We start from the raw sequence: 24,782 nt of genomic DNA, 5'->3' as shown, positions 1-24,782 counted from the left end.
TAACTGTTGATTTAAAAGCAGTTGTTTGGGGTGTTGTTTGTGGTGAAGAAGGAAGCAGACAAGCAAGACAGAAGGCAACTGAGAAAAACAAAGTAAACATGCATTAAGTTCCTGTCCTGGTTTTGGCAGGGGTATAGTTACTTTTCTTCCTAGTAGCTGGTATAGTGCTGTATTTTGGATTTAGGATGAAAATAATATTGATAAAACAGGGATGTTTCCATCACTGCTGAGCAGTGCTTGCACGGAGTCAAGGCCTTTGCTGCTCCTCACACCACTCCACCAGTGAGCAGGATGGGGGTGCACAACAAGTTGGGAGAGGGTTGTGCCAAGACAGCTGACCCCAACTCACTAAAGGGACATCCCACACCATATGATGTCATGCTCAGTATAAAAACCAGGGAGTAAGCTGTCTGGGGCAGCTGCTGCTTGGGGAGAGGCTGGGCATTGGTCAGTGGATGGTAAGCAATTGCATTGTGTATCAGTTATTTTGTATATTCTGTTATCGTTTTTATTTCCTATCTTTTTCTGTCCTATTAAACTGTATTTATCTCAATCCTCAAGTTCTACCTTTTTTCCCCCAGTTCTCTCCCCCATGCCACCTCGGGACTAGGGCAATGAGCAAACCACTGTGTGCTGTTTAGCTGTTAAACCACATCAGTCCCACAAAAGAGTAGCCAAATTATCAAGAACATCTGAAAAAGGGTGTGATATATTAATGAAACTTAATAGATCTGAAAAATGGTTTTCTCAATCACTGCTAAAAATTAAATCTCTCTTTGTTCTATGATAAATTATATGAGAAGAGTCAAGATAATGAAAATTAAGCAATATTGGATTAAAACCTTCCAAGTCCAAAAAGTTGTTTGAGAATACTACATTAAATATCAAAGCAAACAGGGATGTAAAGTGACAGAAACTTTTTCAGCTAACCTCATGCTTAAGATGGTAAGTAAAAAAACCTCAACAGCAACTGCAGGCAGCAGTTAGGAAAGCAGAGAGTTGATAACAAAAAATAACACGCCCGTTTTGAAAGTGTACAGTTGTCATAGTACGCTTTAAAGTGGTGCATATTAAAAAAGTATATTCCAAACAGCATAGAAAGACTTTTATGTATGTTAGTAGAAAAAAAAAACAAAAAAAAAACCAAACTCAATTACTTCGATTTATGATAAATACTGAAAGGAAAATGAGAAAGGAAAAAAAAAAAGGTGTTTACATGCTGTACATGCAAGGAAGTGGGATGAGACACTGACCACTCCTTACATCCTTTTTTGTCCCCACCGTTCCTGACCGGAGAACTGGCCCGAGGCCTCCTTACGGTACTACTCCTCAGTCACCAAAATGGCCTAAGGACCAGGGCAGCCCGCACGTTTCAAATAACGCGCCGGTTTGTTCGGTTTTAGCCTTTCGGGCATTTCCAGTCCCCGGGGCAGCCTGCAGAGCAGCCTGCACGCTCGGGACCCGGGGCACGGGGGCGGCCTAGAGCCGCTCAGAGCTGCCCGGCCTGGGCGAGGGCGGCCGCGGAGCTGCGGGCGGATCCCGCAGCCCGGCCAGATAACAGCGCCCGCAGAAGGGGAGCGCTCCCCACCCCGCTCCCGCTGGCATCGGGCCTCCGGGCCAGCCGCGGCGGAGCGGCAGGCGGCAGGCCGTGACGCGGAAGTGCTGCAGCCGGCGCTGCCGCCCGGGGCCGGCGCATGGTGGCGGCGCGGCGCGGAATGCTGAAGCTGGCTGCGGGGCTGCTGACCGCGGCCGCCGTGGCGCTGCTGCTGGATTGGTACGCACCTTCGGGGGCGGCGCCGCCGGTGGGTCAGCGGCTGCGGGCCCCTCAGCCTGCCCCCGGTGCGGAGGCCGCCAACCTGCTGTGGGCTGTGCAGGTGAGCGGCGCTCGGGGAGGGCTCGGGGACGAGCAACAGGCCGGTGCGAGCGGCGGCGGTTGGCGCCGCGCTGGGGAACGGCCGCCCCCCGCTTCTCGGGGCTCCGTAGCGGCGGAGGCGGCGGTGCGAGGCCACCGAGCGAGGGGCTGCTGCGCTCTGCGGGGGGGGGGGCGGTGCTTCGGCGCCTGCCTCGGGTAGTTGTGCCCCTTGGCTGTCCCCCCTTGCAGTCCCAGAGGCTCGAGTCAATGCGAAGTTGCAGGTGTTGGCCAGCTCACTCGACTACCCCAAAAATAAGGTGTGAGGGGTAGAAACTGGTAACTAAAACTCAGATAATAGTTACACTAGCCTATATAGTGCATCAGCACCTAATACCCCAGTGAGAAATGCAGCTCTGCCTGTCCTTTGCCCTTCCAAAAGTTACGTGGCCATGAAAATAGTTACATGGATTTTTATAGAAGGTGCTGGGCCAGTGCAAGAGTGATGTATATTAGGTTAAATATACAGAGCTTTGTTTTCACGCTGAACATAAGATCCAAGTGGCATAGTCCTAGAAAGAAACTGTCACATCTAGATGCTTCTGTGGTCTCTTTTCTGACCCTTGGCCCCAGAGCATTCATGAAGCGTTTAGCGTATAACTAACCTCAAGCTGTTCACAGGTTTGCGGGTAATCAATGGCTGAGATGTCACTGGGGTTGCTCTGCAGTTCCTTCCAACAAACAGGCTGCTTTTACTATTTTGCATTTATGATCAAACTCAAAGACGCTTTGGCTCAATGTATTAGCTGCAGGCAGTACTCTGTGTGCACAAGCTGACATATTATTAGTCTTTGTGTTCTCTCTGATTGCTATGTATTTTCAAAGTAATTTTTTTCAGTAATTTTTCCTTAGGTGACTTAAAGCTTATCTGTACTGCAGAACAGATTTCAAGATATGCTTGAATTAATGTAGATAAAGCCCCTATCTTGAGTTGCTATCTTGAAGAGAGTCAACTACAGCAGCATATAGCAGCTGTAGAGCTATGCTTGATAAGCAGTGTATGCAGCTCCATACCTCTGTCGCCATGTTCTCTCTGGTTGTGTTACTTCAAATGGAGTTCTCCCAAGGATAGGTCAGGGCACACCTAATTTTAGACTTGGCTTTACTTTCAAGTAGTTATGTTCTCTTTCAGACATGCCCTTTAACAGTTGCTTTATCATTGACCTGACTTGGAAATTAATTAAGCACTAAATCCAGCATTGTGCCTGATGATGTTGTGGGAAACAGGCTTCAGGCTCCCTGGTGACTCCATAGGTCTAGCCTAGGTCACTGGACAGATCTCAAGATGATGGGTTCCTCCCCCAGCAATTCCTGCTTTGTTTTTCCTCCCATCCACAGGACTGTCTCTCCTTAAACTGAACTAAATTGCAATCCTTGTACTTTAATCTTGTATTAATGGCTCTTTCATCTTTCTTATAGCAGAACTGCCTTTCTTACCCAGTGCCTAATAGGCTCTCTGGTTCAATATACTACAAGCTTACAGCTGATTTTTCTCTTTCTGCCAGCTGGCTCCAGTCTACTGTTGCTATAGGCGTTGTAATGCTCCCTTGTTGCCTGCCTTTTCTGAGCCACATCTTCTCTGAGTAAGGAAAGTGGATGGGGATTTCTTCTCATTCCTAAGTCTCTTCCAACACATTTTGATGAAATTTACTGTCTATGATGCAGTGAGAGAGGCTAAATTTCCACAGGAGTCAGAGGGAGGGAAAAGAGAAAAGAAATGCAGGAAGTGGGCTTTTACCTACATTTTTGGAAACTAAATAAGAGCATTACAATTTTTTCCCTTTGTCCACTGACTTCCTTTTTATTGGGACATCTTTTGAAGTTAATTTAAAACAAAAACAAGCAAAGAAAAAATAAGCTCCACTCCCAAGATTTTGATATTTCATGGCTTTTAGTGATAACAGGAACTTAGCTGCAGCTCTCAGAAGTCTCAGGACACTGTAACTCTTAGAACTTACAAGAAAAGTGTTTTGTAAATCTTAAACTAGTATTGTAGTAGAGGAAAAATGTGGGAAGATCTCTGTGGAAAATCAGGCTTATTAAGGTAGTTTTACTCTACTCTTTAATTCATACCAACTTGACTATATCAATACAAATGAAGTTAAGGATATGACTAAATTAAAAAGCTGTATTCAGGCAATGTCAGGCAATGTCCGGAAAAAGCTTTACAAGACCCAGTGTATTAAACTGAATGTAAAAACTAATGTTTTTCTTTCTCAGTTAGTGATATCATCAGATGGCCATAAGCATGTGTTCATCATTTTTTGAGCATCAAATACCATTTGTCTAAACTGAACAGGATAGCTTATTAATTGGTTGACTGAAGTGGAATGGAAAATGGAATTGAAAGGATTCACTCTAGATTTGTTTGGAACAGACCAGAAAAGCCACAATGTAGAAAAAAAAATAATAATAATCTTACTTTTCTAATTCTCCCCATCCTGCCCCATACGACTCCTCTGCTGTGAAGGCTTTGGCTGTTTCATTTAGATATGATCAGCATCTTTTACAGTTATGTACAAGTGATATCATCATTTATTGGGCAATCTTTGCTTTCATGAAGGCCCGTGGAATAGGACCTAAACATACTCATCAGCTCCATTAAATGCATGAGGAGAATGTTAGAAAACCTTCCACCCAGCTAATGGAAATGTCACACAAGGTACTAAATTAGTTGTCAGTATGCTTCTAGTAATAGGTAACTTTAACCTATCCTTGCTTTTCAGAAATGCTTAGTATTCTCTCCTGCAACAAGACCACTGTATTATACCAGAAGCTCACAGAATTTAGAAGTCAACAGGCCACTTAGAGCCACCAAAACTTACTGTAGATAGCTAAGTATTTCCCCATGTTGTTGTATGTCCTTAGATTTAAGGACATTTTCTTGATACACATGTGATGTTAGGGATTAGAGATGCAATATCATATGCTTGTTCTGCTTTTTTCTCCCCTGGTCATCCACTTCTGTTTCTGCCGGTATCCCTTATACTGATATGAATTGCTATGACAGCTCTTATGTTGCATGTACTTGGCTTTGCAGAACAAGCTGGGCAGCAATAACCCTCTGCTTGGGACAGTGTGTCATTTTTCTCTTTTGCAGGTATCAGATATTCATATCAGTAGATTTCGGGATCCCAAACGAGCTCCTGACTTAGAAAAATTCTGTTCTGAAACAATTGATATAATTCAGCCAGCACTTGTTCTAGCAACAGGTGAGCAATTCAAAAGTGTGAGTTTCCTGTTGAATGTGCTGTCAAAGGAAGAGCAAATAAGCAAAATTCTAGCATCTCAATAGAGAACTTTAAAGCCATATTGTATCTTAAGCAATGGAAATTGAATTGCAGCTGAAGATAGGCTGCTAGAAGCAGAAAAGAATAACTTAGAAACTCAGGAGAATTAGATTTTGTTCAGTGTCTTGAGTTTCACGGTGAGTTCTGTGTGTATTATATGTAACAAAAACAAAATTATGCAATATGACTCTTGTTTCCCAATATTTGTCACTACACCTTAGTCCTTGCCAGCAGCTACCTTCCTTCTTGTCCGCCTGGTTGTGATTCTCTGTCATTCTTTGTATTTGAAATTACAGAAGTGAGCAATGTCTCTGATTAGCCATTAAGAGCCATTTCCTGTCTCAGAGCAATCCCTGCTCATTTGCAATAAAATAATCTGTGAATTAACATAAGATTTCATCGCTCCTTTCCATTTGAACATATCATACCAAGACAGGTGAAATAAGTCTTGCCATTTCACTCAATAGCTTGCTATTGCTATTTAAATTGTTTTGGCAAGCAAATGAAAAAACTTTGAGCCATTACTATATGCAAGGCTTTAGAATCTTAATGCTAGACCTCAACTTTTGTTTCTACAGAGAGTTGCTTATCTGCTGCTTGCTTTTTAAGTTAAGAGTTCAGAAATAGTTACCACTAATCTCTTAACTAGCAATGCCAGGAGGCTGTACTATATGAACAGAAATGGGAGTGGTTTGACCTTTAATTTGAGCTTGAGGGATACAGAAGGTGTGAAATTAATGCTTCTGTGACTAGAACCTTCAGGCATAATAAATGCATAACCATTTTCTTTACTTTGGCATGGTGTTGGTAAATGTGCTGCAGTGATGTGCTTGATAGATGTTTGAACAGGTTGCTGCATGTGCATTGGAAGGCACTTAAGTTACAGCAACCTCTTGGACCGGATGACAGGAACATCCCGATTGCACACAGGAGCCTGCAGCCACTTACATTAGGGGGCCTGGATTGCGTGCTTGCCTAGTCACAGTATTTGTGTGAACTGTGTAGGCTTCTAGTCATATCTCACCTTTGTATGCTTTCAGGTGACCTGACAGATGCTAAAACAAGAGATAAACTGGGATCTGAGCAGGTAGAAGCAGAATGGAAAACTTACTGGTCAATCCTGAAGAGATCAAAGGTCATGGAAAAAACCAAGTGGATAGACATCAAAGGGAATCACGGTAAGAAGGAAAGAAAACATCTCTTCCTTTCCTCTGATTACAGAGCTGGTGTAGGCAAGTTAGACTATAGTGGTAAAGTGTTAGTACTTACTAGCATGTTAGTGGTGGCTATGAGTAAATAGAAGGGCTTGCCATCCATGTCTGCTCTACTGAGGGCACATTTTGTTTACAGGCGATTACTGGAGTTTTAGTACCGGGGAAGTAAGAGACTTCTTTTGTTGCTTTTGCCTGGCAAGTGGTAGAAGATACCTCTAAACATTAGTTTCCGGGTCATTACTTTATGTACTGTGTCATTTAATGGAAGGGCAAACTGTAACCTTACCCTACTGAAGAAATTGTTTCAATTTAAATTTCACGGGCTTCCCCCCACAGGTAAGTTAAAAAGTAGTGTATATTCAGCAAGTAAATGAAATTTGTTTTCTTTTTATAGAAAGAACTCATGGAAATTTGTACACATCATGAGTTGTTGCTATATTCTAAGCATTCAAACACAAGTTAAAAACCTTGTAGGCTATATAATCTGGCTATTACAGGAAGGGCAAAACTACAAAGCCTAGCACTGGCGAAAAAAAAGTGTATACTTTATAATATACAGTCTGTATGTGACATTTTACACCCATTTCCCTATCAGGCTTCTGTTATCAGCCTTAATGGAGGCTTGGACCCCACTTGCAGAACAAACCTCCCCAAGCTGCTGTCTGTTTTACACATGCTATTGTCTGATGCTGTTGCTACTTTATTTTCCTTGAATGAGTTAGGTCTTAGTTACAGAGAATGCACTCAATCCGAAAAACTTCTGAAAAGCTTTATGGCCAAAGTGGAAACATATGGTTAGGTTTTAGCCACTAAATAGAAATTTACGTTCCCACAATTTTACGTTTGAATTGAAACTTAAATGAGAAAACTATTCCCACTTTTGGGTCAACTGCATCAAGTATATAATGTCTTCTCTGCACAGTTAGACAGTCTATTTGTCAAATACGGGGTTTAAAAAAAATAGCTCTTCAGTGCCTGCTGAGACAGCTTTATCTCAACATTAGGAAATAAAATACAAAGGTCAACAATCAATTTGATCTGAGGGTCTCTTCATTTCCTTTTTCTCTCCTTTACAGATTCATTCAACATTCCACACCTGGATAGTGCTCAGAATTATTACAGGTACTTTTATTTACCATACGGATGCCATTATATTTAAGGTCAAACTCAATAAACAATATTCTGTTTTCAGCTATCACATACATGCCTTTTCACTGACTTTCCTGTAGTCTGGGATCATATTTGCTATTCCCCCTCTCTTTTCCAGTGCCAGTTAATAGAGCAGGATAGGTTGTGAAAATACAGAATTCTTTGCAGAGACTTCTTATCTCTTATTCCTCTCTGCTTTGTAATTGAGTATATTGTAAATCTGCCTGCATCTTGGAGATCGTCTGTCCATTAGTTGTTTAGTTTCCTCAGAACAGTGTGTGACCTATTTCTGTAAAACCAGTGTTCCCAAAGAATGCTTGTCCTCCTTAAAGTAGATGAAAAAAGAAAAAGAAAGCAAGAGAAAATTTCAATTTTTTATGTTCTTTCCGCATGTCCAAAAGTGCCCTTCATGTCATATGGACCTGAATTTTATCTGAGCCATTTCTTCACAGCTTAGTCATTTTAGAAAACTCAAGGTAAAGAAAAAAAAAAAAAGCAGATAATGATGATTGGACAAATGTTCTTGAGGAACACACTTGAGATTTAAATGTGAAGATAGGTGAGGAAACTTTCCCCTCTTCAGCTGGCTCTTTTGCTTGTACATTGTGATGGTAGCCTCAGTTGTAACTCATGTTTAATTTCTCAGTTTCTTCTGCCCTTCACATCTGAACACAAAATCTTGTCTCATAATTTTGGTGGTGCTTTCATCTTTGACTCTTTGGAACTCGAGGAGGACTTGGAAATCTAAGTGCTATTTTAATTCAGGCTCTTAAGCCATCCACTTTGCAATAAGAACACAGATTAAACATCTGATAGTTCAGTTTGCTTCAGTTCCCTATGGCCCAGCAGAAGCAGATACATTTTTCCATAAATTCTGTGGGATAGATCCTACAGGAGCTGCATTTGCAGGAGGATGTGCAATTCACATGTGGATTTGTGATGGAGGGATGAATGCATGGTGCTAACAAGGCTTTTGGATGTGCTAGTGCAGTGCACCTCCCTGTACCTTTTGCCACAGATGTGGATACATGACAGTCTAGTATCAATCTTCCACTCTAGTTTAATGGTGCTACCAGAGGTCCTGGTGACACGCGTGGGAAGATGTAGCACTAGTGAATTTGCCCGATCATCCCTGAATTGTTGTTTGGCTTGGACAAGCTTACTGTTTGGAAAGATGGATGGATCACCTGCCTGTATTCCACAATGAAGATGCACTGATAGCAAAAGGGATTGGAAAGGATTAGGGTGAACATTTAAAGAATTTTAGCCAACCTAATAATTTCTGAGTGAAATTCTGCGTCAGGTGAAAAAGGCTTTGCTTATTAATTGACAGTCCCTTGCTAAACAAATATGTTCTCATAATGTTTTTTACTTTATTATAGCCTGTCATCATAGCAAAATAAAGACACTTTAATGAGATTTGTCATACTTTCTAAGGCAGAAGAAAGGCATAAAGGGTCCTCAAAAGCTATTAAGCATCGCTAAAGGCAGAACTGTCTTTATAGGGACAATTTTATTGAAATGATGAATTAACAAAGTATAAAGTTTAAGAAAATTTTTAGTAGATGTGCTACACTCTAGGAAGAAAGGAGATGGCAGAGTGAAATTAAGCCTTTTCTTCTGCCCCTGGGAAGTTAAACAGTCAAAAGGGCAATGGTTTTGGTTGTGTTTGGTTTGTGTTTGTTTTGCTTTGTTGTTTTTATGGGGTTGGTTGGTTGGTTGTGTTGTGGGTTTTTTTTGTTTTGGGGAGTTTTTTGTATGAGTGACAGTAAGATACTGTCTGTTTTCCTTTATGTGATTCCTGAACGAATAATTCATTCATTGCTGTACCCCTTAGAGCACTGCAGCTTGCTGATATAAAAACAGAGGCTAGGGAAAAACACTTATTCAGCAGAACATTCTGGTGTTCGTTATGTATTAAAATGAAAGAAGGCAGCAGTTGTATTGAAATACAATAGAATTTTTACACAAAAACATGGGTTCCTGTTTTATGTCCATAGCATGAGCAGAGGATGATTCAACTGTTACAGATACGCTAAGTGGGACTAACGGCAGAAATTTTAGGATTATGGTACTGAGCCGCCAATTTTCTTATTGAAGTTCATGATATTTATAAAGGTAACATTAGCTTCAAAAAATAAACGTTGTGAAAGGGTCTTTATGGCATTGGAAGTATTGATTTGTATCTGAAGCTTGTTTTTTATATATTGGCTTTTATTCTCTTCAGGTCAACCTTTCTGGCAATTTTTATTGTTGATTCTGATTGGTGGAGCAATAGTGATATGAACTGCTTTCTGGGTGGTTGAGTTCAAACTATACTCATCTGAACTCAGGGATGTTTTAGCTTCCATATATCATGCAGGGAGTTTAAATTAAAAAAGCAACCACACACAAACCAACCCAAAATCCCAAAAGAAAACGAAAAACATTCTCCCCAATTAAACCAAATAACTTTTAGTTAATCTCAGATTTATTCATGATCATTTTAGTTACAAGACTTGATTTCTTTGATATTTCTAGGTAAAAAAGGAAAAAAAAAAGCTTTTTGAAAAATTCTTTCAGATACCAACAATAAAGGCTTTTTTTTCCTTTGCAGATCTCCTTTTATTAAGGAGATCTTGCTGTTCTGTCATCTTGACTATTAGTTTTGTATTGTTTATGCTGTCAGCCTATCCTTTATCCATTAAAAAGTACCATGTTGTTCATGGAAAATGTATTTAGGCTGACATTTTTTTGTATGTTTGTATGCTCACCTGCTGCTTGCCTTAACATGTGTTGTGTGTTTTCTCTCAAGTACAGACTTTTCAGTGCCATTGATTTCAAGAAGAGACTTTACTGCAGTAACACGATGGAGATAGATCTAATGCAGGAAATCTTGGACTTGTATTATGCAGGTCATCTTTGTCATTGCTGCTAACAGCTTTCCTAACAGCAATATTGCCATTTTATTTTGGCAGGAAATACTCCGCCTGGCATAAAGATGGCTCTTTCCATTACATCCACACCACCTCTTTTGGGAACTATTCATTCATCTGTGTGGATGCCACACTCACCCCAGGCCCTAAGAGACCCTTTAATTTCTTTGGAATTTTAAACATGGTATTTAATAAGTTTTGCATTCCATTTTGCTGGCTGTTTTACTTCTGTAGTGGTTTGTTTGTGGGGTTTGTTTGTTTTATAAAGAAGAGTTAGCTGAAATATTTGTGCTCATCTGAAAGAGTCTTTACGTTTTTAAGTTATTATGCGGGTGGGACATTTATTTAGAAAAATGAATGTGTCACTTAACATTAGAGTATCTGTGTTTTCTCTCGTAAGAAATAATCCAGTACAAAAATTTCAAATTAAACATTTTAAGGACACTGTCAGTAGTTTCTTAGCATTTAGCTAGACTTGAGTGATAATTTCCTTATATGCTGTAAAGTTTAAAGAAAAAACAAAACAAAACAAAACACAAAAAAACAAAGCCACAAAGCCCCAAACTTTCTAATTTCACTCCTTTTTGGTTTGTTAGCTGCTTTTTTTTTTTTCATGGATATTACTGATGAGAGAGTTGTACTTATCAATGGAATAATGTGAAAGATAATGCTATAAAGAAATGTGTCATTTATTAAAGTCTGGTCTTCTGAGATCATAAAAATTATCGGGTATTTTTTTGAAAAAAGTAACATTAATCCCGATGTTTAAATCACATAACATCTTAGGTAACATTTTACTTCCCTTTGATTTTTCTCTGTAGTTTGTTGATATGCTATTGTTCTTGAGATACTCTTCTGAAAGAAGCCTTGGCAAAGAATTACGGTGTTTTGGTAAACAGATGTCATATTTTGCCTGTGATAACAGTCTCAATGAGAAGTAAAATGTCCTCCCTCTAATCTTGTCTAAAGGAGGCTTGACATTTAATTGAGGGTTTGTAAAGTGCTTGGTGGTACTTAGATGAAAGGTGATGTAGGATTGCCAAGTACTGTTCTCATTGTTTACTGTAAACCAAAGTGTGTGCAGTAGATTTGCAGACGAACTCTTGAGGAGCTAAGAAATGCCATTGAATCTAGAGCTCCTGTCCTTGGCTGCCATAAGTCAAGCATTTGCTTGCTAATTGCCCAGCAGCAGGAGTCCAGAGAGAATCATTTGCAGATTTTTACACAAAACTGAAGGTAAAGGTAGATACCTATTTATTAAGAATTAAACCTCTGCCAGGAATTTGAAAAATGAAATAGATTTGTATCAGTTATTTGATTGCATAGCTTAGGTAAAAATATTCTTAAAGCCCAAATTCATAAAGGTGAAGGAAATACAATCTCACTTAACAAGCCATTTACATTAACCCAGAATAGTATACTGAATCTATTCTTTTTTAATATACCTTTATTTCTGTTTCATTTATTCATGCCCTTCAGAGTTTATTTTCAGGCAGGAGGGAAAATAATATATTGGCTGTTCTCTGGGTTACCCTGAAGGATGATCTGCAAAACGGTGAAAGAGTGGATTTGTGTTCTGTTCTGATTTTAGTTTTTCTGCCTCCTCTGTTAGACTTTGAGATGTTTGAGTCTCTCTGGACAGTAAGTGGTTGATTTGATATTGGAAGTCAAACATGTAAAGGAGAGAAAATTTACCTGCTGCGTATAGTGTTACTTTTGCTTAACTTTAAGAGCAATGTCTGAGTAATATTTTCAAGATTCAGCATCATAGTTCATCCAGTTAAATGACTGAAGCAAAGGGTGCACAGTTTCTGTGGTCTGACATGCCTGTTAAAGGCCATCTAGCAACTCAAGAGATCGTAGGGATGATAATTGTAAGATAAGGATGTTTATAAAATCAACTCAAGCATGTCCTCTTTGACTGTATAAATAAGCAGTAGAAAGGATAGAAATCTTGTTTACCAAATTCTTTCTTTATATTGCACTTTTCCTGCATTCAGTTGCAAGGAAGGTGCTGAGTGTCTTGTTTCCACTTTGTTTGTCCAGCACTGGATTTTAGGGATACATCTGGTGATACGGTTTGTCCATGCACTGGTCCCTAAAGCCACTGAGTATTCTCTGGAAAAAAAAAAAAAAAAAAAAAAAAAGGAAGAATCGCATGCTTCATTAGTTTCTTTCTGGTTTCTGTTTGCTATTCTTTCCAAATAGCCTGAATGCTAAACATGTTTGTTTGGTTGCTTGTTTGTCTTTCATACACCTGCCTGTTTCAGAATCAAATGAAAGAGCTGTCGGTGATGGCAACAGAAAGTCTGCATAGCAATCATACTATCTGGTTTGGCCATTTTCCCACCTCAGTGATCATCTCCCCAGCCCCAGGAATACGAACATTAATGAAGTAAGATTTTTTTACCTGTGTGATTTCAGTCTGAAGTACATTTCTTGACTCTCCTAATACTTGCCTGTCACTTTTCAGGTTTTCTGCAGTGCCATTTTCTTCCCACCCAAATAATCACAATTCTTATGTTCTTGTCTTAGTTCTGCCACAGCCTATTTATGTGGACATCTCCATACACTGGGTGGGCTGATGCCAGTTCTGCACAGTCAACACCGTGGTGGTACTCTGGAACTCGAACTGGGAGACTGGATGGATAATAGGAGGTAAGGAACACTGTGTCAGCAAATTATTATATGGAGCCTACGTGGTTATACTGTGACTCCTTTTCATGCTGCTTGGAGAGTTTGAAAGAAGCATTAGATCTGCTTGACTGGTTATTACTGTTAATGCTTTTGAAAAATGTCTCTCTGTGTAGGTGTGGGATTTCTTTCCCTACACCAACAATGTGCTAGTAAATTAAGTAATTTTTTTATTCATTCTTGATATTCAGAAATTAAAAAGAGGACATCTAAACATCAATTTAGTATGCATTTACACTTCAGAGTAGACAAATAAAATGTATTATAATAAAATTCAGCATCACTACTTCAAAATACCCATGCTCTGCACCAGTTGTTAGAATTTTAGAGACAAAGAAGTCTACTTGAGAAATGTTACTTTAACAGCACATTGAAAGTGTCCAATGCCGTGTGGAATGTATAGTAGCATACTAACTTTTATTCTGCAGTAATCCTAAGAAATGCATACAAGAAATGCATGCATACAAGAAGAGAGCACGCTGGGTCTTTGTCCATACTAGAGTACCTACCCAGCCACTGTAGTAATGTACATGATGTTTGAATTCTCTAACATAACGTTAGTCTATCTGATTCATCTACAAAATTCAATAATTCTTGGCATTTGGAATTTTGAGTGGTGCTTCAGTGATTGATAATCAATGAACCTGATCAGAGGTAACCAGCTGTACAGTTAATACAGTGGAGTTGGTTAATACAAGATCGACTACAAAAGAGAATAAATGGAAAATAAAACAAACACATTATCTTTAGGAACTTGGGAAGCATGGAGATCAGCTGTGTGTGCAGTAGTGAGTATCAACAATTTTTTTTCCCTTTCATGATAGGTACCGGATCCTTGCATTTGATCATGACCTCTTTAGCTTTGTAGATCTTAACTTTGAAGAATGGCCTGTAGTTCTCATCACCAATCCCAAATCCTTCCTCTACAGCAGTTCTGCTCATGAACCACTAGTGAAAATTCTTCATTCCACTCATATCAGGTACCCTGTCATCTCTAGATTTCACAATATTTGACTATATTTTAATGGCTGGCGTCTTGGTTGTAATGTACATCTATATTTACATGTATATACACAAAACCTTTTTTTTTAGATGCATGTGTCCACTGTTGTCAGAAGTCAGTTTTCTCTGTAATATTGTTCCTGAGAGGTCACTTTGTGTCATATCTGTGATAAAATGAGATCATATAGTAGTAATTCATATTTGTTTGATTTATGCAGTTACCATGTAATCCATGTTATTAATCTCACATGTTCACATTGCTTCTGCTGATGTCAGGATTTTGTCTGTGTATTTTTCTAAGTGTTTTCTCTATTCACTTCAGATTTAGCCTCTTGTGTTTCCATACAACCTGCATCTATAAAAACATCTTCAGCCTCTGCCAATTTTCATATTTGTTTTAAATCTCTCTGTCTTTCTATTTCTACCTTTTCTTTTTTTTTTTTTTATTTGTATGTAAAATTTCTGTGCCTTTTCCAACATCTTATATTTCCTGTTAGACCAATATGTATTAAATATATGGGTCTATTGCATGCCCAGAATTCCAATCAAAAGAAGATTGTCATACTTTTCAGTTAGGAAGCAGTGTCTTACTAAGTCTATCTACTTTCCAGTTTCCTACTGAGAACCCTATGTGAACATTCTTATGATTGTATTAAATATATGAACAGGTAGAATTGTTCACCGTAACTATATGAGACTCCCTTACTTGATTGAAACATGCTCTGGAATGCCTTTTGTGTTACCAGAAATGAAAGAAATTCTGTGTGCAATATATTGAGTCTGTATTAGTATTACTATTAAGATTTCTCTGAATATAAGCACTGCCAAGTGATACTGCATTTATTGGTGTCTGAGATCTGTAATACCAGTCTTGCGTTCCACTCCATTTCTCATAAATTCAGTTACAAAGACTGAAAGATTATATTCTGACTAGCAAAAAGTAAAAAAAAAAAAAAGAAAAAAAGAAAAAGTCAACAACAAAATAAAAAGAAAAAACAACCACCCCCAGCAACAAAGGACTTTAGATAGAGAGAAGGTATCTACAAGTATTGATTCTGTGTTTGCATGTGTGCAGGAGGATGCATCCCACTTGCCTTAGCAAATGTTCTGACAGCAAGAGTTCTAAGATTATTTCTGCCAAGACATGAGGATCTCTGCCACTTTTTCGTCTGTTCCACAAATCTCTCCTATTCTTTTGTACAATGCCATACAAAACTTCTGGTTTTAACTGTAGGAAAGAGCTACCACATTACTATTAGCCTACAGATATTTCACCAGTTTAATTTCTAGCTTTTAAGTACAAAGTAGTGTAATCTTTAGGGACTTCTCTTCAGGAAATAATGACAATCTGCAAGTCCTGTAACAAATCTGTTTATTTTGCTGTTTATTTACTCCTTAGAATTCTGGCCTTCTCTCCTTCTGCCATTATCTCCGTCAAAGTCTATATAGATGGAGTTCACTTGGGGAATGCATATCAGGTGTCTGGCCCTCTCTACGTGCTGAGGTGGAGTCCACAAAACTACAGTGAAGGGTTTCATCACATAGATGTGACTGTCCAGGTAAAGGACCTGTTGGCATTCTTTGTACTGAAATTTTATGTTGTCACGTCTGCTCCATCACCCTTCTGTATCTACATAACTAGGGACAAAATACATGATGACAGACTAACAGACTTCCTTCCATATTTGTCTGATTACAAAACCCAAAGGATTTATTACATTTAAAAAACGCTGACTGCTGAGCACTAAAAATTCATAAAGCATCTGGACAAAAGAAAGGATTATTATTTTTCACGAGAAACATAATAGGGCATGACAAAGGAGCAAGTAATTGGTCAAAAATAAATTATTTTGAGTAACAGGCAACAACTTTTAAGGTTGCCCTGGAAGAAAAATAATCGTGCTTAAAGAAAATAGGAAGTAGCATCATGTTAGTTCAGAAGGCAAAGGAACTAGAGCTGGAAGATTGGAATGCTGTCTTTGATTATAATTGAAGTTCCTTACATGATCTCTTACAGGCTGGCACTGAACACAGTTTCTGTTTCCCAGAATGTCAGACCTAACTGATTTTAGATTACTGGGTGAAAAAAATGTTTTTCAGTTAATGCTTCTGTTCTTGGTACTACGTTTCATTTTTGTACTTTCAAGTGGCCTTCAAAGAACTCGATCAGACTGTTCTAACATTCTGCACATTTGCACAATAGTAATGGGAAAGCCAGCTTTGTCCTGCTTGCTGGAACCCAGCTAGGCATTATTTCTCACAGGACAAGAACGATACTGCCATTTTTTAATGGCCTTTCTGTGCGGCCAGTGTTCTACCCCCTCGCTTGTTACTGATTTCTGTGATGCTTTACTTTTGAGAGCTGTATTTCATGAGTGGTTTCGTTTTTGGTTTTGTATTTTTGTGATGATGATCAAAGCATATGCACAAAACTGAGTAACCTTTGAAGAGGGTTATACAGGCCTGCAGAGCAGTAGTTTGTTTGCAAATACAGGCTTGTTATCAGATAACTGAATGGGGGTTTAAAAAAATTAATTTCCTTTCCCCTTCAGTCATAAATCACTATTACATTTAGTGACTGAATAGTTTTGGATAAGCGAGGAGAATGAAGCATTAACTTGAGTTAGGTACCTGGAGAAAATATGAATACTACAATTGCTGTATATAGTTTCTAGGATTGTCCAAATATTGTCTCATCTGTAATCACATTAAACATACTGAATCCTTTACTATAAATAAACCATTTTATATGTACTGGAAGGTAAGGTGCCAGTGTTACACATGCAGAAATATCAAACTGTTGAACAAATGTAGCAGTGTTACTGTTTATCAATATCAATTTCTATCAAATATGCCAGAAAAGAAGCACAACAAAGCTTCAAAATATTTTAAGATAATCTGTTATCTAGAATTGAGCTTTCAGAAAACAAGTGGTGATGGTGGCAAATAAGTAGTCACTGCCTTCCACAAGGTGCTGAATCTCGACCAGGATCTACTTCATACGTAGCACTTTTAGATTATGAACTTAGAATAATCAGTTTACTTGAAACTACGAAATTCGCACTAAGTAATCTTTTGTAGGTAAACGTATTTAATACAGCATTATACCAGACATGCATGCATCAATTGGATCTTTCCAGAAAAGCTGCAATGATAATTAGCAACTTCAATTAGATATTTTGTGCACTAATGGTATCTAATTGCTCTCTTATTTTATATCAATCTAGGATGCTGCAGGAAGAATTAGCACCCGGGGCCATAAATTTGCAATGGAAGAAAACCTCTCTCTTAGATTTGGCTTTTTGCAATCTGTTATTCTTCTTACTGACCACTATGTTCTAGTAAGTACTTTCAGCAAAACAGCTGTCACTCTGTGTTGGTTTCCCTGGAGACTGCAGGAGGCATTTTCCTAGTTCCTGATAGGCTTGAATACATTTTGCTTTTTCCAGATATGACTCCATTAGAATTTCACAAATATTTCAAGTTTCCATTCTCAAATTGCACACTTCAAATGTGAGTGTGCGGCAATGGTTCATGCAAACAGTTGACTTCATGGCTTTAGTCACAATTGTCCATTTTTGGGCACAGGTATACCCACATTTTGTGCAAGCAAGAAATAGAAAAGAAGCTACTGGAGGTAGCAGAAATAAAACTTCACTGTGATCTGTTGCAATATGTGTCCTGGTAGGAATGCTGGAAAAAGTCTCACAGCAGCTGCTGACATTATAGCTTGCTCTAGTGAAAAGGAAGGCAAAATTCCTAGTTCCAGGTCATATCCAGAAGTGTTACAGCTCAGTACATGCCAAGAAGGCATGTCATAATAGTTTAGGTGCACTTATAGAACAACATAGGACAGTCCACGTGACTGTAGATAGTATCATGATAGGCTCAAAATTATGTTAGTCTGGTTAATCAGCAACCGATATTGTCCACAATGTCTTGAACTGCAGTTCTATTCAGTACAGTGCTCAGATGTTTTCCATAGGAAGTGTGTTTACACTGTTTCAATAGATGTGTTTTACACACCTCATTTTGGAAAGATCCAGGTCTATCACTTTCAGCCATCCAGCTGAATTCAAGTCAGTAAGATACAAGTCAAATAACTTAGAAACTCTTAAGTTTATTTTGACTCTTCAGTTCAATTACACCGTCAAGCTTTGAATATGTGTTTTAGTTAGAAATCTTTGTCTCATCCTATCCATGTGCATAAGGCATCCTCAAAGGCAGCTACTGCTCCAGGGCTGGCTTAGAATTAAAACTCTGTTTTCAGGCTCGTGTGCTCTTTGGACTGATTGTGCTGATTCAGGTCGCCTTGCTTGTTATTTTCAGATACCTCCAAAAGCCAGCGCTCAAAGGTATGAGCCGATGTTTGTCTGTGGGTTTGTTTTGGTTTGGGTTTTTTTTTTCGTTGGGCTTGTTGTTGTTTTGGTTTTTTTTTTTACTATTTATCTGTATGCTAACAGTATCTAAGTAATTGTGCTGTTCATCACCATATGCATTTTGCATCTAGTACTGTGGGGTTTCATTGGGTTCTCCGAAACTGCCATTCTACTTTTAAGGGGACCCAGAAAACCTCCAATATATCAAGTAAAGTAAATTAAAAACTAAAAACTTAATCAGGTGTCTTTGTTTAAACAAAAACCCAAGTAATTGAAGTCTAAAGGTTTCATTTTAATTTTCTCACTGAAGAATCCAATGCGTAGGGAAAGGAATGTTTTATTTGGTATTAGTTCTGTATGTGTGCTTGTTTCACTGCAGCTGGCACAGAATTATCTGTCACCTGAGTGGAGAAACAGATTTCTGTCTACAAAAATAATTTTTGTTAATCTTTGCAAAGAACATGAACAGGCTTGGGTCATTCTCAAAATAATATTAAGATCAATTTTGCCCTAAGTTGATACTTTGTTTGTGACGAATCTGGTAAATTAAAACTAATACTGTTAAGCTCTTGGTGTTTATTCTTTAGACAATTGTTTGAACCACACCTTACTAATGAGATTTTTCTGGAAGCCACCTCCCTTCCTATTCATGTCAGTGTATGTCCCTTCCTTTATAGTCATAATCACGCAGCATCCTACAGCAACTGCTTACATAGAAGAAGAGATTTTCAGTGGCCTTTTTTGGAACTCGGCAACTAAAAATGAAAAGAGCTGGCACTCTGTGATCAGCAAGGTCCCTGTAGACTGTGACAAATGTTTTACAAATTAGAGAACAAATTTGTTAGAGCTGTTGATTTCCAAAGGTCAAACTTGTCCTCTGGGGATTTAATGCTTTGTGAGAACGGCAGCCACATAATAGGTGAAACTCTAAAAACCAGCATTTATAGGAAGGCTCTGTCGATCTCAATCTATGAATTGTCTGCTTCCATTAGAAAATTAATAGTGCTCTTTTTTGCCAACATCACACGCTTGTCAGAATGCTGCCATTTTAATACCTAGCCTTCATTTTATCTGAGTTGCTATCAGATCTCACCAAGTAGGTTTAACCAAAGAAAATCCAGTTAATCTAGTCCATGCTGACCTGCCTTTTTGCCTTTGCACAATTACTGTTTTGAATCTCTTACTTTTCACTTAGTATGAACTTTCTCCATGTTTTTCATTCTAGCTAACTTAATTTTCTGGGTATAGAATGGTCATTCAGTTCTATTTACTTACAGTAAGTGTACTTAGTTAGAAGGGCAGCTTCTTCTGCTGTTTTTAACATAGATTGTTATATTTATTGGTGCCTTTGAGTTATCACAGTAATAGCAGAAACGAATTCCCTTGTGTTTGTTCTGTAGACATACCAAATATTAATTTTGTATTTCTTGTTTATAGAATGAGTAAATAATGTACAGATTTGTTTCAGAAAGACCAATATTTTATATATATACATATATATGTGTGTGTTGCAATCTGAATCAAGTGTATTTTTCTTATATTTTATCTCTGTTTAGAAAAGCCAGGATTACTTACTCTGACCTCGTATTCCCTTCATGTCTTCAGTAAAACAAACATCTTTTATTACTCCATTCTGGTTCTGAATTTATACACTGTTCTGGGTAAGTAACCTAGAGTACTGGAGGACATAAATTAGTGTTTTTAAATGACACATCAGATCCTGATAAAAAATGAGACTTCTAACATCTTGGAGAATCTACTGAAGCTACAAAATCTATGTGGAACTTGAAAAGTTAATGTTCAAAGAGACTGAAGGTTTGTTTGTAAGAGCCCAACTTAGAAGTCTTAGAATTAATTAAACACATTAAATTACTCTGAAAGCAAGGTGAGTATTTAAAAATTTAATTTGTTTTCACTTATTCTTTGAATAAGATCTGTTTGTACCTTGGTGTAAAATGAGTATATTGAAGGTACATTGCACATGACATGTTACTAAGACATTTCAGCTCTGATGCTATTAATTTTAGCTGATTTCTCCACTGATATGATGTTGCTAAAATAGTTGCTTCCTTGGCAGTCAGTGTAGTATGCACAACATAGTGCAGCCTGCCTGTTTCACTTCTAAGCTCAGCCGTGCTGGAATTGTTCATGACCATGTATTTAATTTTTCTGACTGTAATTCTGGGAAAAGGACAGCATTTGAAAGGATCTATCTTTTTGCTTCTCCGATATGAAAAACATTATATGTGGTGTTGAAAATCGTCACAGAGATGAAATCATCTTTTCATTGCATGCCACAGCTCAGTGGTCTACCATGGTATCTTCACATCAGGAACATTCATCAGATTGCTGTTTGTTGAAGATGAAAACATTAGGCTTATTGCTATAGACCAGCAACAGAGAAGTTATTTTCCCCTGTTAAGCATTTTGTGCTCAGCAGTACAAAGAGCAATGTGCAAAAGGGCCATGTCTAGATTGTACTGTCTGATGGTGCTGTATGTTTGGTTTCTTCTCTTTCAGGACCGTGGTTTGTAGGTGAACTGATAGATGGCCACATGGGGGCCTGTTTTTCCTTTGGAGTGTTTGTCGGTGGTTCCTTCTTACAGGGCAGTCTGACATTTGCGGTTGGCATTTTACAGGTACATTTTTATAAAAATCAAGGCTGACAAACTGCTTTCTTCTGGGACCTTTTTCCTGATTTTTTTTGGTAATAGTTTTATAAAGTAAGGTTTCTTGGAAGGATAGAGAAGATGAGTGGCCATGCCTGACTACAACAGCTCTTTCTTACCTTTCTACAAATTTAAAGGACCAAAAGGAAGGTTGTGCATTATTTTCTCAAACTTCTCTTTTCCTCTGTTTGGTGTTGCGTTGGACTCCCTGGATGTCTGGATTAGAAGTCATCTCTACAGATTTACCACTCTAATTTTTTTTCTAAATAACCTTTCAGATCAGTAGGTGTCACTCCCCGAGTACAGTTCTTCCAGTAGTCTGACGTGGCTGCCCTCTAGTTTTTCCAGCTGCCCTTAGCCTGAAAGAGAAGGAGCAGTTCCTTGGCATGTAAACCAGACCCAAGCTAATGTTGCCTCCTTTATGGTCCCTCTGTTATGCCAGTGCTAACATTTGTCTGACACTGCACTGAGCTGGGTCAGAGAGCTAAACTGACATAAGGACCTTCCTTTTTTCCTGTGCTAGTACTTTGCCAAGTCAGACTCCCTGAGCCGGCTCCAAGAAAGGTCAGATGCATGTCAGTGCCTCCCACTGCAAAGGAGGGCACAGGAATGCTTGACCTGGTGCTGCGGCACAGGCAGCTTCAGCTCCATCAGCTGCATCTTGGAGTTACATCCTGAGGTTCCAGCTCTGGGGATTGTACTCAGTACTTAGAATAGGATGGTTTTATGTGCTCCATGCCCTCAGGTATGTTACCCAGAACACCTGGCTTGCTCATTGTCTTGTTTTTCTCTGCTCTTGTTTTCAGATGTTGTTTTTCAACCTGCCCTTAATGGCCTATCTGTGCTGGTGCCTTTTGCTGCGATGCCAGGGTCACAGCTTCCGTTCTCACATCCGTCACGTCCGACGCCTCACAGCTGTGCTCGTTCACCTGGCAATGACCCTCCTTCTGGCCTGGCAGGTCTATTCCTGCTATTTCCTGCAGCGAACCTACGGGACCTTGGCTTTCTTCCTCTCCCCAATGAGAACGTGGCTGGTGGTGCTGGCCTCCGCTCTGATTTATAAAACCTGGACACTGAAATCATCTGCACTCAGAACTTACAGAGTAGAAATGAAAAACTCTCAGAGCTTCTGACGTACAACATAAGTATTCAAAGTTCTTTGACTCACAGACTGTGAAGGCGCAATCTATAGTTTTGGGATGCTGGAAATCCATACAGCCCGACCATTAGCTGGTAAGATCTGAAGCTGCACCTGCACTGGTACAGAGCTGTATTAAATCATAAATGTATTACAATATGTATTTTATACTTTTATTGTATTATACATATGCAGTATACTGTATAATACATGTTATATAACACACTTATACATTATATGTTAATACAGTATACAGTAAATGGTATAATAATTTCTATAATGGGGGTTTTGTAATACAGAAGATAGGTATGTCTGTATGGATCAAAAAATGGAAATGTTTGCTCATTACCACCATGAATGGTAAAATACTTCTAATTCATTAAATTATTGAGTTTTATAGTGCTGGAGAAAATGAGCATAGATCTTGATAATGAGCTCCAGGGTTTGAGATTTACATCTATTTACATCTATTTGAACAAGACTAACTACAAGACTATGCCAGATGTCTTTATGAAGTGGTGGTTATTGCAAAGGTGCTGTGGTGGCCTTCACAGTAAGAGTCCTACGCTTATAGACTTTGTCAGTGCACAGTGATATATATAAGCAGTTTATAGGCTGTTAGGTGTGTATATGTGTATTTGTGTTTATGTTTACCTGAGCCATGGCCTATTGATCTTGTCAAATGGCTAATTAACATGCTCTCTCTCCGGGAAGAAGTAGTTTTGTTTTCCACTGCTGAGGCTGCCAGTTTTCCCGCACCTGACCAGTGAAAGGCCAGTGAATGATGAGTGTTGCCAGGATTCCCAGCTGTAGTCAGAGTTCAGCTTTAAAGCAAAGAATGGAGACAATGTCCTCAGGATGGGAGAGCCCAAAGGAATCCTGTAAGCGAGGGGGTCAGGGCTGCATTTCTGGGTCTCAGTCAAACGCACTGAAGAGTGACGTAGAAAAACTTATTTAGTGTCAGTTTTTCTAAGTTTAAAAACGATATAACAGTTACACTTATGAAGAATGTAGCGATCCAGAGCCAAGAAAGTTGAGGTGCCTTTATCTATAAAGTAAGGAGAACACTGGCCGGCTTCGCAAGTCTGCTGTGAGTGGAACATTTAAAATACTTTAGGTAATTTTACAGTAACTTATTTATGGCTCCTCAAGAAAAAAGAGGGGTAACTTATTTATGGCACCTTAGAAATAAACCAGCAGTGACTGCAGTAGAACACACAGGAAAATAAATCAAATTGGAAGAAAATATTGATTACAATTAAGACTTTTTGTTATTTCTAAAAGATGAGTTTTCCCATTCCTTAATTCCTGTTCTTCAATGACTTACAATAGGAAAGAGAGTAACCACTCTCATTTGTGTAAGTTAAATACACTGTTAAGAAAATACAGAATGTCATTTCTTGCTACATAAGTTTGTTTTGCAAAGTTGGTAGAAAATCGAAGAGACAGGGCACAAAATTTACTTGTGAGAAATACAACTGAAAAAAAAAAACGCTGACATTTCACAAATTACTTATATGTGATCAGGGAGCATAATAAGTGGCAATAAAATACTTCATATCTATACCCTGTGACAAGACCCTGTTCTGAAATGAGACATTTTGGTTGTGGTAGTAGCAGTTGATTGAAATGTAATAAAATCTCAGTGTAATTACATGTCGATGGACTTAAAAATCTTATTCTGTCAAATATTTACCTCTTGGCTCCATGGGTTGTGTTGGGTAAATGGATGGAATTCTGTTAATCTCTTGGTGCTAATAGTGTGGTGAGCAAAGATGTTTTATTTGTAGATGTGCTATCCCTGGCACCAGGGACCCAAATAAGAATCACACGCTCTGATACATGGTTGATGCGTGAGTTACATACATGTGTGGGAAATGATGTAACAAAATTTGAGAGGAAGGGACTCTCCTGCCCTGGTATCCCAGTGAAGAGCACACTGTAGAATCTCAGAAACTTCCACCCTGCATTGCAAGTGCTCATGCTCTACAGCCACAGCTATGGCAGCTCTTTTTTGCCTAACAGACAACTAAAACTTCCCTTGTCTCATGTTAATTCAGATTTTCTCCTTCTTAAACAGTTTTCCAATATTCTAAAACCTTTAGCAGGAAAATATCAACTTTCCTTCCAGAGCTTTATACTTTTAACACAGGAAGACACTATTTACCAATACCTTCTTAAAGTTTTTTTAAAATTCTTTGTATCTCAGCAGACTGAAAATTCTTAGAAACCTTTTATTTAGCTGCGTTTATCATATTAGGTAAGTGGTTGCTCAAGTTGACTATGGGTAACAAAAATCACAATACAGTATGTTTTCCCTTAAAACAAAATAAATTGGTTTCATAAAATACAGCCCATCTCCCAGAATGAATCACCAGTCTCTTAAATGAACCAGTGATAACTGGACAAACTTCTGACAACTA

General features: G+C 38.6%; 1 protein-coding gene across 4 annotated transcripts; it reads left to right on the top strand.

Moving 5' to 3' along the window:
• Positions 1-1,494: 1,494 nt before the first annotated feature.
• TMEM62 (transmembrane protein 62) lies at positions 1,495-24,015 on the top strand. 4 transcript variants are annotated; one of them, XM_065065903.1, is made up of 15 exons: positions 1,810-1,874; positions 4,473-4,571; positions 5,010-5,121; positions 6,240-6,377; positions 7,490-7,535; positions 10,520-10,661; positions 12,748-12,872; positions 13,013-13,135; positions 13,996-14,151; positions 15,573-15,732; positions 17,401-17,514; positions 18,444-18,528; positions 20,109-20,213; positions 21,073-21,191; positions 22,028-24,015. In XM_065065903.1, the coding sequence occupies exons 2-15, from the start codon at positions 4,515-4,517 to the stop codon at positions 22,352-22,354; spliced, it is 1,809 nt and encodes a 602-aa protein (XP_064921975.1). In that variant the 5' UTR covers positions 1,810-1,874; positions 4,473-4,514; the 3' UTR covers positions 22,355-24,015. The 4 variants fall into 4 exon arrangements, with proteins under 4 accessions (XP_064921974.1, XP_064921976.1, XP_064921975.1 ...); XM_065065902.1 differs by lacking the exon at positions 4,473-4,571 and having other exon boundaries at positions 1,495-1,874; XM_021287247.2 differs by lacking the exons at positions 1,810-1,874; positions 4,473-4,571 and adding an exon at positions 2,146-2,169.
• The last annotated feature ends 767 nt before the right edge of the window (positions 24,016-24,782 follow it).

This window comes from Columba livia, chromosome 5, assembly GCF_036013475.1.
Source record: "Columba livia isolate bColLiv1 breed racing homer chromosome 5, bColLiv1.pat.W.v2, whole genome shotgun sequence".
Classification (NCBI taxonomy): Eukaryota; Metazoa; Chordata; class Aves; order Columbiformes; family Columbidae; genus Columba; species Columba livia.
Note: the sequence above shows the minus strand (reverse complement) of the source record. Positions and strands in the feature narration are given on the sequence as shown.